We start from the raw sequence: 15,998 nt of genomic DNA on the forward strand, positions 1-15,998 counted from the left end.
ACAACTTTAATGTTCCAAGAGTAACAAATACATTTCATTAAACAATTTAAAAATAATTGAAACCACACTTACTGCTTAGTTTCTGCGATGGTTCTTTCAGTTTAAGGAACATATTGTGGCCCACAAATCGCGACAAGTATGGATGATCACTGTCGCTTGTGGTGAAAACCATTGGCCGCTTTGAAGAGGACACTAGCGATGTTAAAGCTGATACAAATCCTTCGTCTTCATCCTCAAACACAACATCCACCTACAAACAAAAACAAAGTAATGTAAATTTATTACAAAATGTCAAAAGAAAGTAACATTTGCAGGGTGTCCACTCTAGATCCATGAAAAAATTCAAGTATAATTCCCAATTTTCAAGGTGCACTTTCAAAAAATTCAAGTGTACAAGCAGATGTTTTCTCTATTTAAACCTTACGTATTACCACCTCTCCCCCATCCCCAACACACACACACACACACACACACATATATATATAATGGATAAAAGCAAGGAGGGCCAAAAGGGCTAAGTAAAAATCAAAGGTAAAAGGAAACACTCACCGGACAGTAGAAAAATTCAAAATTTTCGCTAACTTCGTAGCATCATCGGTGTGAGGAGAAAGAGACTGATTCATTGGCAGATACCTACATTGGCAGAACCATTTGTACTGTCCAAGAACAGATTGATGAACACGTAAAAGATGCCAAAAAAGACACGCCAAAATCATGCCTTTCCCAACACCTCCACACCACAAACCACACCATGTCCTCCACATCTATACTTCACCCAACCGGCTCTTTCATAGAAAACACTGTCAAAGAAACCCATGCTATCATCCAACAGAAACCAGCACTGAACCTGCACAATGGACAGGCACAACCGACTTGACACCCCATCCTCAAAAAGATCCCAGATCAGAAAAAGAAAAGGTGCGGTACACATACTCGACCCCCTCCAGCCACGCAGGGAACAGGAACTGAACTGCACTAAACAGCACGGCCCAGCCCCCCAACCAGCACCCGGCAGCGCTACCTGACAACAGGAAGCAAAAAGCACAGCAGACGATGCAAACCAGGATACACACGCCAGCGCCGCTGAATGGGAGAAATTGCAACTACCACTGCCCGGGAACAAACAAAGCAGTGATGCGGTACCATCTCCGCTCCAGATGCCGTACCCTTAGTGAATGAAGACAGAGTCTTTGAAATTAATAGGATTTAACCATTAGATTGTGCAACACAGAAATACGAAATTTAAAAATTTCATGTAATTTTAAACCATGTTTACAGCATCCATCATGAAAAATGTGGGGTTTCAGATCTGCAATATTAGATGTAAAGTTAAAATGTTGTAGATATTGCAATCATTGAAGCTCTGTACGAGGTGCACACCAAAAGTATGTGCCGTTTTGTTCTGAAGTCAACATTTTTTCTCTTTTCAGGGAAATAACTATGGCATCGGAAACTTCCATCCTTCGTCTTCAAGCAGTGTCAGTTTTGTGTGCCAGGTGGCAGTAGTTGAGTGACAGTGCCTGAAGGAGTAAGACGTGTTTCTGATACTGCCTGGGGAAATGGAATTTCAACTTGAAGAGCAACGGGTAATTGTGAAATTCCTTACCGCAGCTGGACGTTGTGCAGCCGATATTCATCGCCAACTGGAGGCCGTGTGGTGATAGTGCTCTTGCAGAAAACAATGTTAGGAAGTGGGTGCGTGAATTCAAAGATGGACGAACGAGTGTGAAAGACGAGCAGAGGTCTGGACGTCCGAAAACAGCATCAACTGATGCTAACATTGACCGTGTTGAACATTTTATCATGGAAGATAGGCATGTCACCATGCAGGAGATTTGTGATACCCTGGGGCTAACAATGGGAACAGTAGAACGAATAATCACCAAAGATTTGTGCCTAAAGAAAGTTTCCTCTCGCTGGGTTCCACGATTGCTTAGTGACGATCAAAAAGATGCTCGCGTTCGATCCAGTGTTGCAAATTTGACACGACCTCATTCTTGGCTGACCACGGTATTGAACTTCTGACACATCCACCATACTCTCCAGATTTAGGCCCGAGTGACTTCTGGTTGTTCCCAAACCTCAAGAATTCTCTTCATGGGCGCCATTTGGCCAATAGATCATCCCTGGGAAGTGCTGTTTTCCAGTATCTAAAACATACCTCCAAATATGACTATGCCACATGCTACACAAAATGGACTGAGCGATGGCAACTATGTATCAATAAAGAGGGAGAGTTTGTTGAAAAATAAACACAGGTTATTTCATTGTAATTCATTTTTCTTGAAAATTAGAATGAAACGGCACGTACTTTTGGTGTACACCACGTATACAAATAGACTATATTTATACACGGTAGCCTGAAATTTTATATCCCTCATCACCTTGCTATTATGATTCTTTACTTCAGTATCTGTATTTACTTTGTTTGAATTATTGTTTCAAGTCCACTTTATGCACAGAGAGGCTAATAGGGACTGGACCTACAGTTTTAAGTGGGATCCGAACCATTGTGTGCCTCCACCAGGTATCAAACTTGGGACCCTTTGATTACTCAAAGGAGAAAATGTAGAACACTGTAATTAGACATTTCCAGTTGTGTTCCAAAATATATATATATATATATATATATATATATATATATATATAATGGATAAAAGCAAGGAGGGCCAAAAGGGCTAAGTAAAAATCAAATAAGGTAAAAGGAAACACTCACCGGACAGTAGGAAAATTCAAAATTTTCGCTAATTTATAGCATCGTCAGTGTGAGAAGAAACAGAACTTCTGTTTCTTCTCACACTGATGATGCTATAAATTAGCGAAAATTTTGAATTTTCCTACTGTCCGGTGAGTGTTTCCTTTTACCTTATTTGATTTTTATATATATATATATATATATATATATATATATATATATATATTAATATTATATATATATATATATATATATATATATATATATATATATATATATATATATATATATATAAAAATTCGAAAATTTGAAGTTTTTTTGAGTCCGGTGAGTGTTTCCTCTCTCCTCTTTCACTTTTTATTTAGCCCTTGTGGCCCTCCTTCCTTTTATCATATATATATATGTATTAAATTATATATACATGTTTCTTCTCACACCGATGATGCTATAAATTAGCGAAAATTTTGAATTTTCCTACTGTCCGGTGAGTGTTTCCTTTTACCTTATTTTATTTTTACTTAGCCCTTTTGGCCCTCCTTGCTTTTATCCATTATATATATATATATATATATATATATATATATATATATATATATATATATATATATATATATATATATATATATAAAGTGAAAGAGGAGAGAGGAAACACTCACCAGACTCAGAAAAACTTCAAATTTTCGTGACGGTATGTCACATCTTCAGGAGTAGAGACACATTGTAGAACTTTGTGACAAGAATGAAGAGTTAGCGTGACCCGCAGTGTTGCCAGGTCCCAAAAAAAAGTGCTGACAGTGCCACAAAAAATATAGGTGGTTCTTTCGCCAGGCTTGCCGAAAACTGTGAGTGGTGGGGGGAAGGTGGTGGTGAGGGTGAGGATTGGGGATGAGGGGCGTTACTGGGTGGCCTTGTTCAGGCCTGGGGGTGTGGTTGCATTCATGGTCGATATGTATATATAAATGTGTGTGTGAGTGACTATGTTATTACCTTTTGTACATTCTAACATGGATTCCAAAACAGAACACCTTTAAAAGGCACTCCTCAGCAGAGAATGAACAAAAAAAAAACAGGAAACCACAGACTATACATTAATAATCCCTTTCATGTACAATGGCTGTGCTTACATGGACAATCAGTAAGAACTTTACACACACTAATTGTAACAATAACGCAATCATGATCATACTTACGTCCTCTACCAGAATCAGTGACATCTTATGCTGCTCAACTTGCTCTTCAACAGCCTCCTGTTTCTTTCCCTTGCTTGTGGTACCTGTTGGGAGAAAATGCATTTCATGACATTCACATTATTAATATAAATTCTACTTATATCTCTGTTATTTTTATGTTGCCTTTCTGCCATTTTTGGCTAAAAGCAACTATGATTAAATGAAGCTGGTAAAAGGACAGTCATAAAAACACCCATGGAGGTTCAAATCTAGAACTTCAGTGGCAAGATCCAAAGTTGACCACTTCATAAGATCAGCCACTGAGCCAGTTGATAAAAATTTACCAAGAAAGAGATATATTATAACTAGGGCTCGGAACTTTAAGACATAAAAAAAATTGACCCCTTAAAATTATTAAAAATGACAGATGAGACTGATTAATCAGTACTCTATCGGTATCGGCCGATATAGGCATATCAGTGTATCGGTAAAATTACCGATTATTTTACCGATCCGATATATCAATAATTATCTGATAAATTAGTGCAAAATTCTGCCATTTTGTTGTAATTTTTATGGATAATCTCCATGCTCTAATTTCTAAAAAAATAAATGTCTAAATATGCAACTTCTCTTGCACTGCAGTCACATTGAAACAATTTATTAAGGAGGTCAATGAACCTTTCAGGTTCTTCAAGGACCACTTCTAATTTTCGGATCTGTAGAATATCGGTTATCGGTATCAGTAAATTTAATATCGGTACTTTATCGGTATCGGCCAAAATTTCATATCGGCCCATCCCTACCTAAAAGTTTCAAAAAATGGCATACAAATCATCGCTCTTAAACTGCAAACTTCATTTTTTCATAAATTACAAGAGACGGGATGTGAATTGGGAAAAGAGACACGTGGTAGTATATGAATACGGAGGAACTAGTACTCACTTTATCCGCAAGACTGTCTTTTCTTCTTTGTTCTATTAATTTCAGTGGAACTTGCTGTTCCAACGAGGATGGTGGCACTGCCACTCTGTATTTACAAGAGACTAGTTGAATAATTTCATAAAATCTGTTGTTTCGTGGTTTAAACTGTCGAAGCAAAGGAAAAAAGCAAATTAAGTGCTAACATAGTTTTCTATATTTTTTAGGCAGCGCATCGTAGAGAACTGTCGCTTCACAATTACGGAGTTGAGTAGCCTTTTTCCGCAGATATCGCGATCCGTGTTGCATGAGATTGTCATGCAGCGCCTGCTGTTCAAAAAATTGTGTGCCAGGTGGGTGCCGAAAAACCAGACACCCGAACACAAAATGAAACGTTCAGGAGCAGCACCGACATTCCTGCAACGGTACTATGATGACGCCGATGATTTCCTCAACAGGATCGTCACGGGCAATGAGACGTGGATTTCGAACTTCAACCCGGAAACCAAGCAGCAGTCAATGCATTGGCGGCATAGTGGATCTCCGGTCAAGAAGAAATTCAAACAGACGCTGTTGGTACAGAAAGTGATGTGCACCGTGTTTTGGGACAGGAAGGGCATTTTGCTCATTGACTTCCTCCCCAGAGGTGAAACGGTGAACGCTGACCATTACTGTGAAACACTAAGGAAATTGCGACGTGCCATTCAAAACAAGAGGCGGGGCATGCTTACTGCAGGTGTTGTGCTCCTCCATGACAATGCTCGTCCACATACGGCTCGGCGCACAGCAGCTGTTTTGACGGAATTTGGCTGGGAGTTGTTTGATCATCCACCTTACAGTCCTGATCTGGCTCCCAGCGATTTTCACCTTTTCTTGCACCTCAAGAAATTCCTGTCCTCCGGTGAGCGTTTTGGCAAGGACGAAGAGCTGAAGACGTCTGTCACATGCTGGTTCCATTCACAGGCGGCAGAGTTCTACGACAGTGGGATCCAAAAGTTGATACGACAAGTGTCTCAATTCTGGTGGTTGCTATGTTGAAAAATAGCTGAACCTTTGCTGTACCTGTTGCCAATAAATGTTTTCCTGAAACTGTGTTGTTGTTTTTTTTTAAAAAAATAGGGAAACTTACTTTCTGGATGCGCCTCGTATATACAGTGTTTTCACGGTCGAGTAGTCCGTGGAGTGGCGGCTTGCGTGCCAGGAAGTGAGATCGCATCTGCCAGTAAATTGGATGCAACATCCACGTATCTGGAACCACTAGCTATGTAATGAAATAAGCTCGTACAATCACACTGAGAGTTACAATTAAAATGAGGACGTATCTTGTTACAAGAGGCGTTGGAAATGTTGTCTTCATCCACACATTTACAGCATCTTCTTAGGAAATTTTCACTAACACGTATCAGTTCCTCTTCCGAAATTGCTTCAATTTCTCTCCTGATATTTATTTCCAATTATTCTAATATGGCTTCAGGTATAAGCTTGGTAGCTCGCCACGCAGACGTCATGAAAATGTATGTTTCTTGTGCAAGGCATCGGGGGGATTTTTGAGGAGTATGTTCCAATCGTGCTCCGTCATAGAGTTTCTCCTTAGTAATCACACGCCGTTTTACCCTTCGCTTCTTATCAAGAACAGACCCTGATTCCCTATATTTGTTCACAAGTATCCGAACACTGTCTCTGTGTGGAACAGATACATCTGAGAATTGTGCTGCAAAACGAATTCTAACTTCCCTACAATAATTCGTAATGACATAAGAGTCGTAAATAAAAAAAAATGGTTGTTTTTAAATTGTACGGATAGCATGGCATTATTAGACTGCAGGAAAGAACCAGTAATACGTAAAATAAAACAAAATAATCTAAAACACTTCATAATCACGTGCAAACTGCACACCAGCTCTCTGGACACTGAAGCATCCAGTGGCAAGGTCAGCGTACAGCTGAGGGTCTAAAAGCCGGCAGACACGCTATCAGTACCCGGCACTCTTAGCCGCCACTCCACGGACGACTCGACCGTGAAAAGCACTGTATATAACTGTGTGTGTGATATGCAATTTGCATATTAACTATCCAGTCCCTACTTATAAATACCGTATTTACTAATGTATAATGCGCATTTATTTCCAAAATTTTTGTCCCTAAAACTGTGGTGCGTATTATGCACGGAATAATTCATACAGTCAACATAAAACCATACAGGGTCATTCCATGATTTTGTGACACCTGCATTGATTTTTTGTATTTACGGAACCCTATCATGTTATATATCTTTGTAAAGCTTAAATTCCGTGTACTTTCTGAATATGGCAACAGTATTCCATTCAAGATGGTGACACTAATGTGCAATGCGGTTGAAATGAACTCATCACAAAATGAAGAAACATTCTGATTTTTATGGCACTTTGGATGAAAAAAATATTAAAATGTATTACTGGCCAAATAATAGGACATATTTGGAGTGTGTAAATTCCTTAATGGAAGAAATCATTTGCTGCTAACTGCTAATTTGAAGGTCCTGAATGTGCCTCCTATAAATGTTATGTTAGTCATGGAAAAAGTATATATTTTGAAGGTTTTTTTTAGTAAAAGTAAATAGGAAATTACAAAAACTGCATATAAAAGTCTAAAGGCCATGTCGCACAATTTTTCACTTTGTAATGTAATGTTCTACTATATTAACAAAAGCAGTCCCTTCTGGCAGAAATCATGCATGCACTTTGTACAAGTAAGAAAACTATTTCTTGCATCTGAATTATACTGTGCATTATATACGAGATATAATTTGTCATTTTTCCCTATCAAAATCCAGGGTGCGCATTATACACGCGTAAATACGGTATTACTATATTAGGGTTGTAGAAGATAATTGTTACTCTATTGATATTGGTCATTATGGAAACAATATTTCTATAAACAACTGATAAATTAGTGTAAATTAATGTCATTTTGCTATAACTTTAATGAATACAAAAGAATAATTCATGTACCCTGGTTTTACAAAGTAAATTTCTAAGTACAAAGTTTGTTATCCAAATGGAAAACCCATTACAATCATCTGTTGCACATACAGTATTAATTAAGGAGATGATTGAACCTTTAAAACATGTTTCACTCTGATAGTCTCCCTGCTGCATTTTTTAGGAAATACCTTACATTTCATTAAAATGTGCTGTGATGTCAGTTTTTATTGCAAAATGGACAGCAGGGCTAGTGAAAAATTTGAATAATTTCATGTCACTTCCTTCAAGGACTTGTTCTTTGTCAAAAATAAACTTTCTTTTACAATAAATGAATGCAACTTAAACCGAATGATACTTACTTGACATTGTTGAATCTTCTTTTACAAGGAAATTATTTAAAGAAGGTGTGCCTTCGGATGCAGACACTTGATGGGACAACGTGGCTTCCTGAAGCTCTGTTAGGAGAATCTTCCCAGTTCGTTTCATTGATGCGTTGATCTCGAGGACCTGAAAGACGCATAGAACAAAATCAATATGTACAGCAGACCGATAGATTTGAAGATTTTGCTGCTATAGCTGAATTACAATACAAAGTTACAAATGTTTCTTGAACATAAATGGTTTGTTAACATTAACACGGTGAAACCTTGATTTTAGGTTCTACAGTTTGACATGGAACTCAGAGGTTTTCCTGCATTTTAAGTTTTTTTCATAATGGTCTCCTGGAAAATGTAAATTCAGGTTCCACTATATGTGTAATGGGTTGACTAAAACTGGTTTTACCTTTGGAAAATAAAATGTATATTTAGAGATTCAGTTTTACAAATTCATGGTATATATTTATTAGGGATGGGACAGATTAATCAGCATATCGGTTTACTGGCAAAATTACCAATTATTTTACCGATCTGATATCGGTATCTACAAATATCTCATAATTTAGTGCGAAATTCTGCCATTTTGTTATAATTTTTATGGATAATTTAAATGGCCTACTTTTTAAAAAAGTAAATGTCTAAATATGCAATTTCTTTTGCACTTCAGTCACCTGGAAACAAACATTTATTAAGGAGGTTAATGAAATATTCAGATTCTTCAAGGACCATTTGGAGTTTTATATTGGATCAGTAGAATATCCATTATTGGTTTCGGTAAATCTTATATTGGTACTTTATCTGTATCTGTTAAAATCGGCCCTTCATCAATATTTATAGAAAAACATTCATTAAAATAGTAACAAAATTACAGAATTTTACAGTATATATAAATATATCTGATCGTTAAAATTATCAGTAATTTTTTTCCAATAAGCCAATACACCTGTATCAACCAATAGTGAAACAGTACCAAATGTTCCATTTCTAACCTGATACAATTTCCAATTATTTCAGCAAAACCAACTCCCTAGATTTTTACACAATTTTAAATCAAAATCTCCAGACCATTCTGTGGTGCTTTAACATGCTAATATCCGAGTTTTAAATGTTAAAATTCACTTGATATTTAAGAAAACAAAATTTATTCACTCTGTTAAAAATAAATGAACAAAAATAAACTATTCGTGATGTGCACTGTAAACATGGTTCTTAGCATTGTACACTTCTGTTCATAGCGGCATATTCTTCAACTGTTCAACCCTATCAAGTGTGCCACTTTATATGAACAGAAGTGTACAGGAACATACAGAGCATTGATGTTCCATATTTTCAAGTTGCAACTGTAATTGTTTTTCTGATTAATTTCAAAGGACCATAATCCTGTACAATAATGACAATGACAAAGTTTTGTCCTATTTTTTAAGGTTAACCAATTAAGTTCCTTTAAGTATGGGGGAAATATGTTATCTTATTTTGATATTCCGCATAAATTTATACTGCCGTTTTGAAGTTTCTGTAGCCTGTATTTCAGGGTACTGTTTATGTTTATAGATACAGGGGAAGCATTATCAATTTTTGGCATTACAAATGTGTTGCGTAGATGAGTTTTCATTTCCTTGCTTAACATGTGTCTGAGAGAAAAATGTTATTTTTAGTTTGGACACTGAATTTTTTTAACTGTTTGTGTGACACAAGAAGTAGATTCTCATCTCATTTTTTGCAGGTGCTGACTGAATTTTTTTAACTGTTTGTGTGACACGAGAAGTAGATTCTCGTCTCATTTTTTGCAGGTGCTGACTGAATTTTTTAACTGTTTGTGTGACACGAGAAGTAGATTCTCATCTTTTAGCAGGTGCCAACTGAATTTTTTTTAACTGTTTGTGTGACACGAGAAGTAGATTCTCGTCTCATTTTTTGCAGCTGCTGACTGAATTTTTTTAACTGTTTGTGTGACACGAGAAGTAGATTCTAGTCTCAATTTTTTGCAGGTGCTGACTGAATTTTTTTAAACGGTTTGTGTGACACGAGAAGTAGATTCTAGTCTCAATTTTTTGCAGGTGCTGACTGAATTTTTTTTAACTGTTTGTGTGACACACAAAGTAGATTCTCGTCTCATTTTTTGCAGCTGCTGACTAATTTTTTTTAACTGTTTGTGTGACACGAGAAGTAGATTCTCGTCTCATTTTTTGCAGGTGCTGACTGAATTTTTTTAACTGTTTGTGTGACACGAGAAGTAGATTCTCATCTCATTTTTTGCAGGTGCTGACTGAATTTTTTTAACTGTTTGTGTGACACGAGAAGTAGATTCTCGTCTCATTTTTTGCAGGTGCTGACTGAATTTTTTAACTGTTTGTGTGACACGAGAAGTAGATTCTCATCTTTTTAGCAGGTGCCAACTGAATTTTTTTAACTGTTTGTGTGACACGAGAAGTAGATTCTCGTCTCATTTTTTGCAGCTGCTGACTGAATTTTTTTTAACTGTTTGTGTGACACGAGAAGTAGATTCTAGTCTCAATTTTTTGCAGGTGCTGACTGAATTTTTTTAACTGTTTGTGTGACACGAGAAGTAGATTCTAGTCTCAATTTTTTGCAGGTGCTGACTGAATTTTTTTTAACTGTTTGTGTGACACACGAAGTAGATTCTCGTCTCATTTTTTGCAGCTGCTGACTAAATTTTTTTAACTGTTTGTGTGACACGAGAAGTAGATTCTCGTCTCATTTTTTGCAGGTGCTGACTGAATTTTTTTAACTGTTTGTGTGACACGAGAAGTAGATTCTCATCTCATTTTTTGCAGGTGCTGACTGAATTTTTTTAACTGTTTGTGTGACACGAGAAGTAGATTCTCGTCTCATTTTTGCAGGTGCTGTTTCAACTTTCTGTATTCTTGAATTATTCAGATAAGAGGGGCTTCTGTTGCTTGTCACTTCAGTCTGAAAGCTCCTGTAGGGTAAACAGAAAAAAATGTACATACTGCCATACCTTGTACCCAAACTCATTTGCCACAGAATACACAGCCGACGTCTTTCCACATCCAAGAGGACCAACCAGAACTGCTGTGTTGGGAAGGGACTTCTCCTCGTCTTCTGAATCGGAATCCGCAAAATCACTACCACTACTGTCCCTACCTAAAATTCAACAATCACGTATTAGCATTACAATAGTAAGAATTATATAGAAGTATGGTAACAAAAGTTCCTCTAAGATTACAAATGACAGTATAGCTAATCTGCCATGAAAACTTAAGCATCCCAAAATTTCAAAACCAATTGTCTACATATATTCTGCTTCTTCAAACAAACTGGACAATAGTAACCCAATTTTTTTCATTTTCCCGTATCATTATATAATAAATCTTCGTATTCCTGGATTTCAAGTTTTTTATCTTAGACCCACCCTCCAAAATGTAAAATTGAGGTTCCACTGTATAATACAGGGTGTCTCCAATTTCGTAAAAATAAAATTCCCTGACCAAGAACCAAAATTTTCCAGACTAAAGCAATATTTACACATCCATGTAAAAAGGTCACTACATCTTAGCCAACACCACACTTAGAATCCACTTAACCAAGTTTTTTAGAATATTCACACAACATGTAAAAAAATTTTTAATGGCACAATTGACTTATGACTAACACAGAATTCTTTTTAATACAAAATCATAACCAGGGCTCGAAAAACACCGGTTCCCATGGGGACTAAAAATTTCAGCCTGGCGACTGTAATCTCTTGCTGTAATATTGCCATTTTTGAAGTTTGCATGAACGAAATTTTGAACATCCTAAGTTCAAATTGAAGTATAGCGTAAGTTAGCAAATGATTTTTTTTATCAACATTGTGAACATTCCATAGAATCAGTAACAATTTCTTACTCTTTGTCTCGCAACCCCCTCTCCCCCCCCCCCCCATTTCCCACTTTCTCACATGATTTAGCGATGTTTTGAATAGGGTGATGCTCAGATTGTTATAGTATGTGCAGTTGCTAGTAGGTGGGTTACCTGGCGCCTAGCTCTGAAGAAGATTTTTCGAGCACTGATCATAACAATTATATCATACATAATACATATAATAAAATTAGTGATCTGTATTAATTCTAATATCTACCAAACTTGACCAAACAACTGCAACAAGAAAGTGCGACATTGCAATAGCCACTTGCACATGAAAATAGTTCAAAACATGATATTCCATAGTATTTCACATAAAATTTCTACTGCAACTACTGTAATGCTCAGTACAATAAATTTAACATATCTTACTTGTCCTTTCTTTCTTTGTTCAAACACCTACTTCTAGTGCACTACTACAAAAATTTTGATTTTTCCAGAAAAAATAAATTTCTTGACTTCCAGAAAAAGTAAATTTCTTGACCTTTCCAGAAAAAGTAAATTTTCAAATTTTATCTAGATATAGATATCTTTCTATATGGATTTCAAATATCTGGATATTCCATCTGAACTACCCAGATATCAAAATTGTCTGAATATTCTGGATATATGAATTATCCTGACATTTTGGATAATCCACATTATCTGGAAATCCAGATATCCAAATGTGTAGTTTTATCAATTGACGATCATACATTTTACGAGCTATCCACATATTCCTTCATTAGTCACGTTTGTATTTCACTGTACACATTTCCTACAAATCCTTAATTAAATCTGTACTATCCGGATGTCTTATCTGGATATCTGAATTGTCAAGATTATTAGTTGCATCCAAAAAACATATTGGATAATTTGATATCCGTTATCTATATTTTGTGGACATCCCTAAGAGACACCATGATAATACTAACAATTAGGGATGAGCCGATATGAAATTTTGGCCGATATTGATAAAGTACCGATATAAAATTTACCGACACCAATAACCGATATTCTACCAATCCGATATAAAATTAGAAATGGTCCTTGAAGAACCTGAAAGGTTCACTGACATCCTTAATAAATGTGTGTTTAGACGTGACTGCAGTGCAAAAGAAATTGCATATTTAGACATTTACTTTTTTAGAAAGTAGGGTATGGAGATTATCTATAAAAATTACAACAAAATGGCAGAATTTTGCACTAAATTATCAGATATTTATCAATATATCGGATCGGTAAAATAATCAGTAATTTTACCGATACACCGATATGCCTGTATCTGCCGATACCGAGAGTACCGATTAATCAGTCCCATCACTACTAACAATGCAAATCCAACAATAATAAAAAATATGCACTAAACATTAGCACCTACCCTTACTAAAGGTTTCTTTCTGTCTTGACCTTTTCCTCCTAGTCTTCTTCGAATCATCATACTTCTTCCAAGCTTTCAACCATTCCTTCAAACGGGTTATTTTCATATTGTTTCCAACCACCTCTTCGGAATGTAGTGGCTTGTACTTGTCAGGCCACGTTTCATAATGTTCCACATCCAAACAGTCTCTATGTTCCAAGAGATTATCACCGTCAACACTTTCAACGCCACGTTTCCTATGAAGCAGCCTTCGGAAAGTACGGTTCACTGGACAATCTGGGAACGAGGCTTTTATCCTTGTTAAAATGCAGCGTAGCTGGGAGGGTACATACCCTTCATTTGGGGTGAGTGTGAACGAGTTCCCTGCGACTATATGCTTGTGGCATTCAGTAAATTCACCAGCAGCCAATGCTGTCAATGGAGCATCTAGTACTGAAACACTGTTTACATCCACCATATAAAAGTCCACAACTGGTAAATCCCAGAAAGAATCCTCTGTCCTTTGTTGCACATGACTCACAGAAGGAAATAGTGCATATTCTTGCTCTTCCAAACTAGAATTATAAACACTTACTTAAATACTATGTTAAAAGCGGTATAATACAAACTAATAATCATTTACAAAGAATGGTGAACAAAAGATTAAGATTTTGATGTAAAAACTGGGCACATTTCGAGATCAAAAGCAGTATATAAAATGGCATTTTGGTGTTAAAGTGGTGAATCCTCAATATGATTTAAAAAGCTACACTTATTGAACAAAATAAGAATTACCTTTCTAATAGCACATTTTTGAAGCTACCAGAGTATTAAGTTTATTCTTATTAAGGAGTTCATTTATGCTCTCAAATATTTACAGCAGAAATAATCAAATTTCTGTGATTTGCATAACTCTAAGGATAATTCGGTAAAGTGCTATGTCAGTATATAAATACACATTAAGAGTATTTTTCACAGTTTGCATCATATCGTGACAAACCATGGGAGGAAACATAACTGAACATTACAGTGTGTAATTTCACATTTACGTCAAAAATTAAATATGCATGCCTCTAATAATTTAAAAATCAATTTAGAGGAATTGATTCATGAACTACAGTGGTTAAAAACTCCAAACAATTCATCACAATAGCATTTAGTGTGTAAGATGTTAAAATACCAACCTCTTTTGTGCTTCCAGCATTTTCTTCACTGCCTCTGGTACACCACTCATTAGGAACTGCTTCCGAGCCAATAGCACAGCTGGATCACACTTCACCTTTTTCTTCTTTAGGAATACAGGAGCCAGTTTTTCCAATGAACCTATAAAACACAAGCACAAATTTGTAGAACCAAGCCTAATATTTTCAAAACTGGTTTAATTGCAACCACAAACAGCTCTGAAAACCATGAGAAGTAATAAAGCTCACTGTTCTATCTGACTCTATCTCAAGGAACTAAACTGATGGTATACCCCCCACTGAGGGCCAGGTACAGCCAAGCGGCTTAACATTGGATGTGTGGTCATCATAAAGAGTTCAATGGCCTGGTTGTGGACTCTGAATAATCATTGAACCTTGTTCTGGTATCACATAAAAAAATTGAAATTACAAATAAAGGATAAAGAATAAAGATAAACAGAGGAATCCAGTTAACATTTTTTGTAAAACTGACGTTCCGTTATAATTTAAGGCACCGGGACAATAGTGCATACCTCCAAATGTATACGGATGGAGGGGGCATTTTTCGGGGTTTTCCCCCTTTTCATTTTTTTCTCCTAGCACCTTACAATACTGGGTTAACAATGAAATTTTCAGGGCTCCAACAGAGAATCGAACCTGGGAAAACTAGCAACAAAGGGGAAAATTAACCATTTGGTTATGTGATGAGGGATGAGATATCTATCCAGCTGGGATAATTTTGGACAATTTCAAATCCTGGTCCTGAGCTAATGCATATGATTTTTTTTTTTAATTCTAAATTTGTGTCATGGTTGTGCCACATTAAGCTAACTGTGACAATGAGGATGAATTACACAATGTCTTTAATTAAGCATGTAACTGGGTAACTGCAATACATTTTTCCTTAGAAATTACTTCATAACAACTCCAAAAAAATTGAAGCCCGGATTTATAAGAACAATCAAACAGTAAAATACGCAAGTTAATAAGCACAAAAATGAAAAAATAAGCACCAAAATAAGCATAAACAAATACAGGAAAATCTGAAAAAAATATTTGTTTATTAGATCTATTACCTTATTCAAAGCTGTTACAATATGTAAGGAAGGTCATCCTGAGATTTTATTGTGTGAAGCTCCTGTGTCTGTTAGTGAAGAATGATTTGTACAGTGAAAATGTTCTTTCCACATCGCATGACAACACAGGTGCAAGTGAAAAACACCACAGTTCTTCTTCGGTGAATTCCTCTTTAATGTCTTAAATTTGACAGTGTTTTGTAACCGGGATTTTTCAGTAATACCTGACTGATCTTGTCGGACACAATTTTAGCAACACTGAGTTTCTGAAGACGTTACAGAAATTTCATCAATCAGAGAAAGTGAATGTTGCAATGCATTATTTCGAGCTTTCAACTGTGTTATAATATCAGGTAATTTGGAAAAATGATTATGCCATTTGAATTTGAATT

At 36.2% G+C, this 15,998-nt stretch overlaps 1 protein-coding gene across 1 annotated transcript in view; it reads right to left on the bottom strand.

The window, feature by feature from the left end:
- elg1 (enhanced level of genomic instability 1) overlaps positions 1–15,998 on the bottom strand; it is a 56,488-nt gene that overhangs the window by 17,479 nt on the left and 23,011 nt on the right. The window contains exons 5-10 of the mRNA XM_083136605.1: positions 14,534–14,672; positions 13,367–13,924; positions 11,106–11,247; positions 8,108–8,255; positions 3,886–3,968; positions 73–250 (exon numbers count right to left, since the gene is read on the bottom strand). Of these exons, the coding sequence (XP_082992731.1) occupies positions 73–250; positions 3,886–3,968; positions 8,108–8,255; positions 11,106–11,247; positions 13,367–13,924; positions 14,534–14,672 (1,248 nt within the window). The remainder of the gene's footprint in view (positions 1–72; positions 251–3,885; positions 3,969–8,107; positions 8,256–11,105; positions 11,248–13,366; positions 13,925–14,533; positions 14,673–15,998) is intronic.

This window comes from Lepisma saccharinum, chromosome 15 (assembly GCF_977018435.1).
Source record: "Lepisma saccharinum chromosome 15, izLepSacc3.1, whole genome shotgun sequence".
NCBI lineage: Eukaryota > Metazoa > Arthropoda > Insecta > Zygentoma > Lepismatidae > Lepisma > Lepisma saccharinum.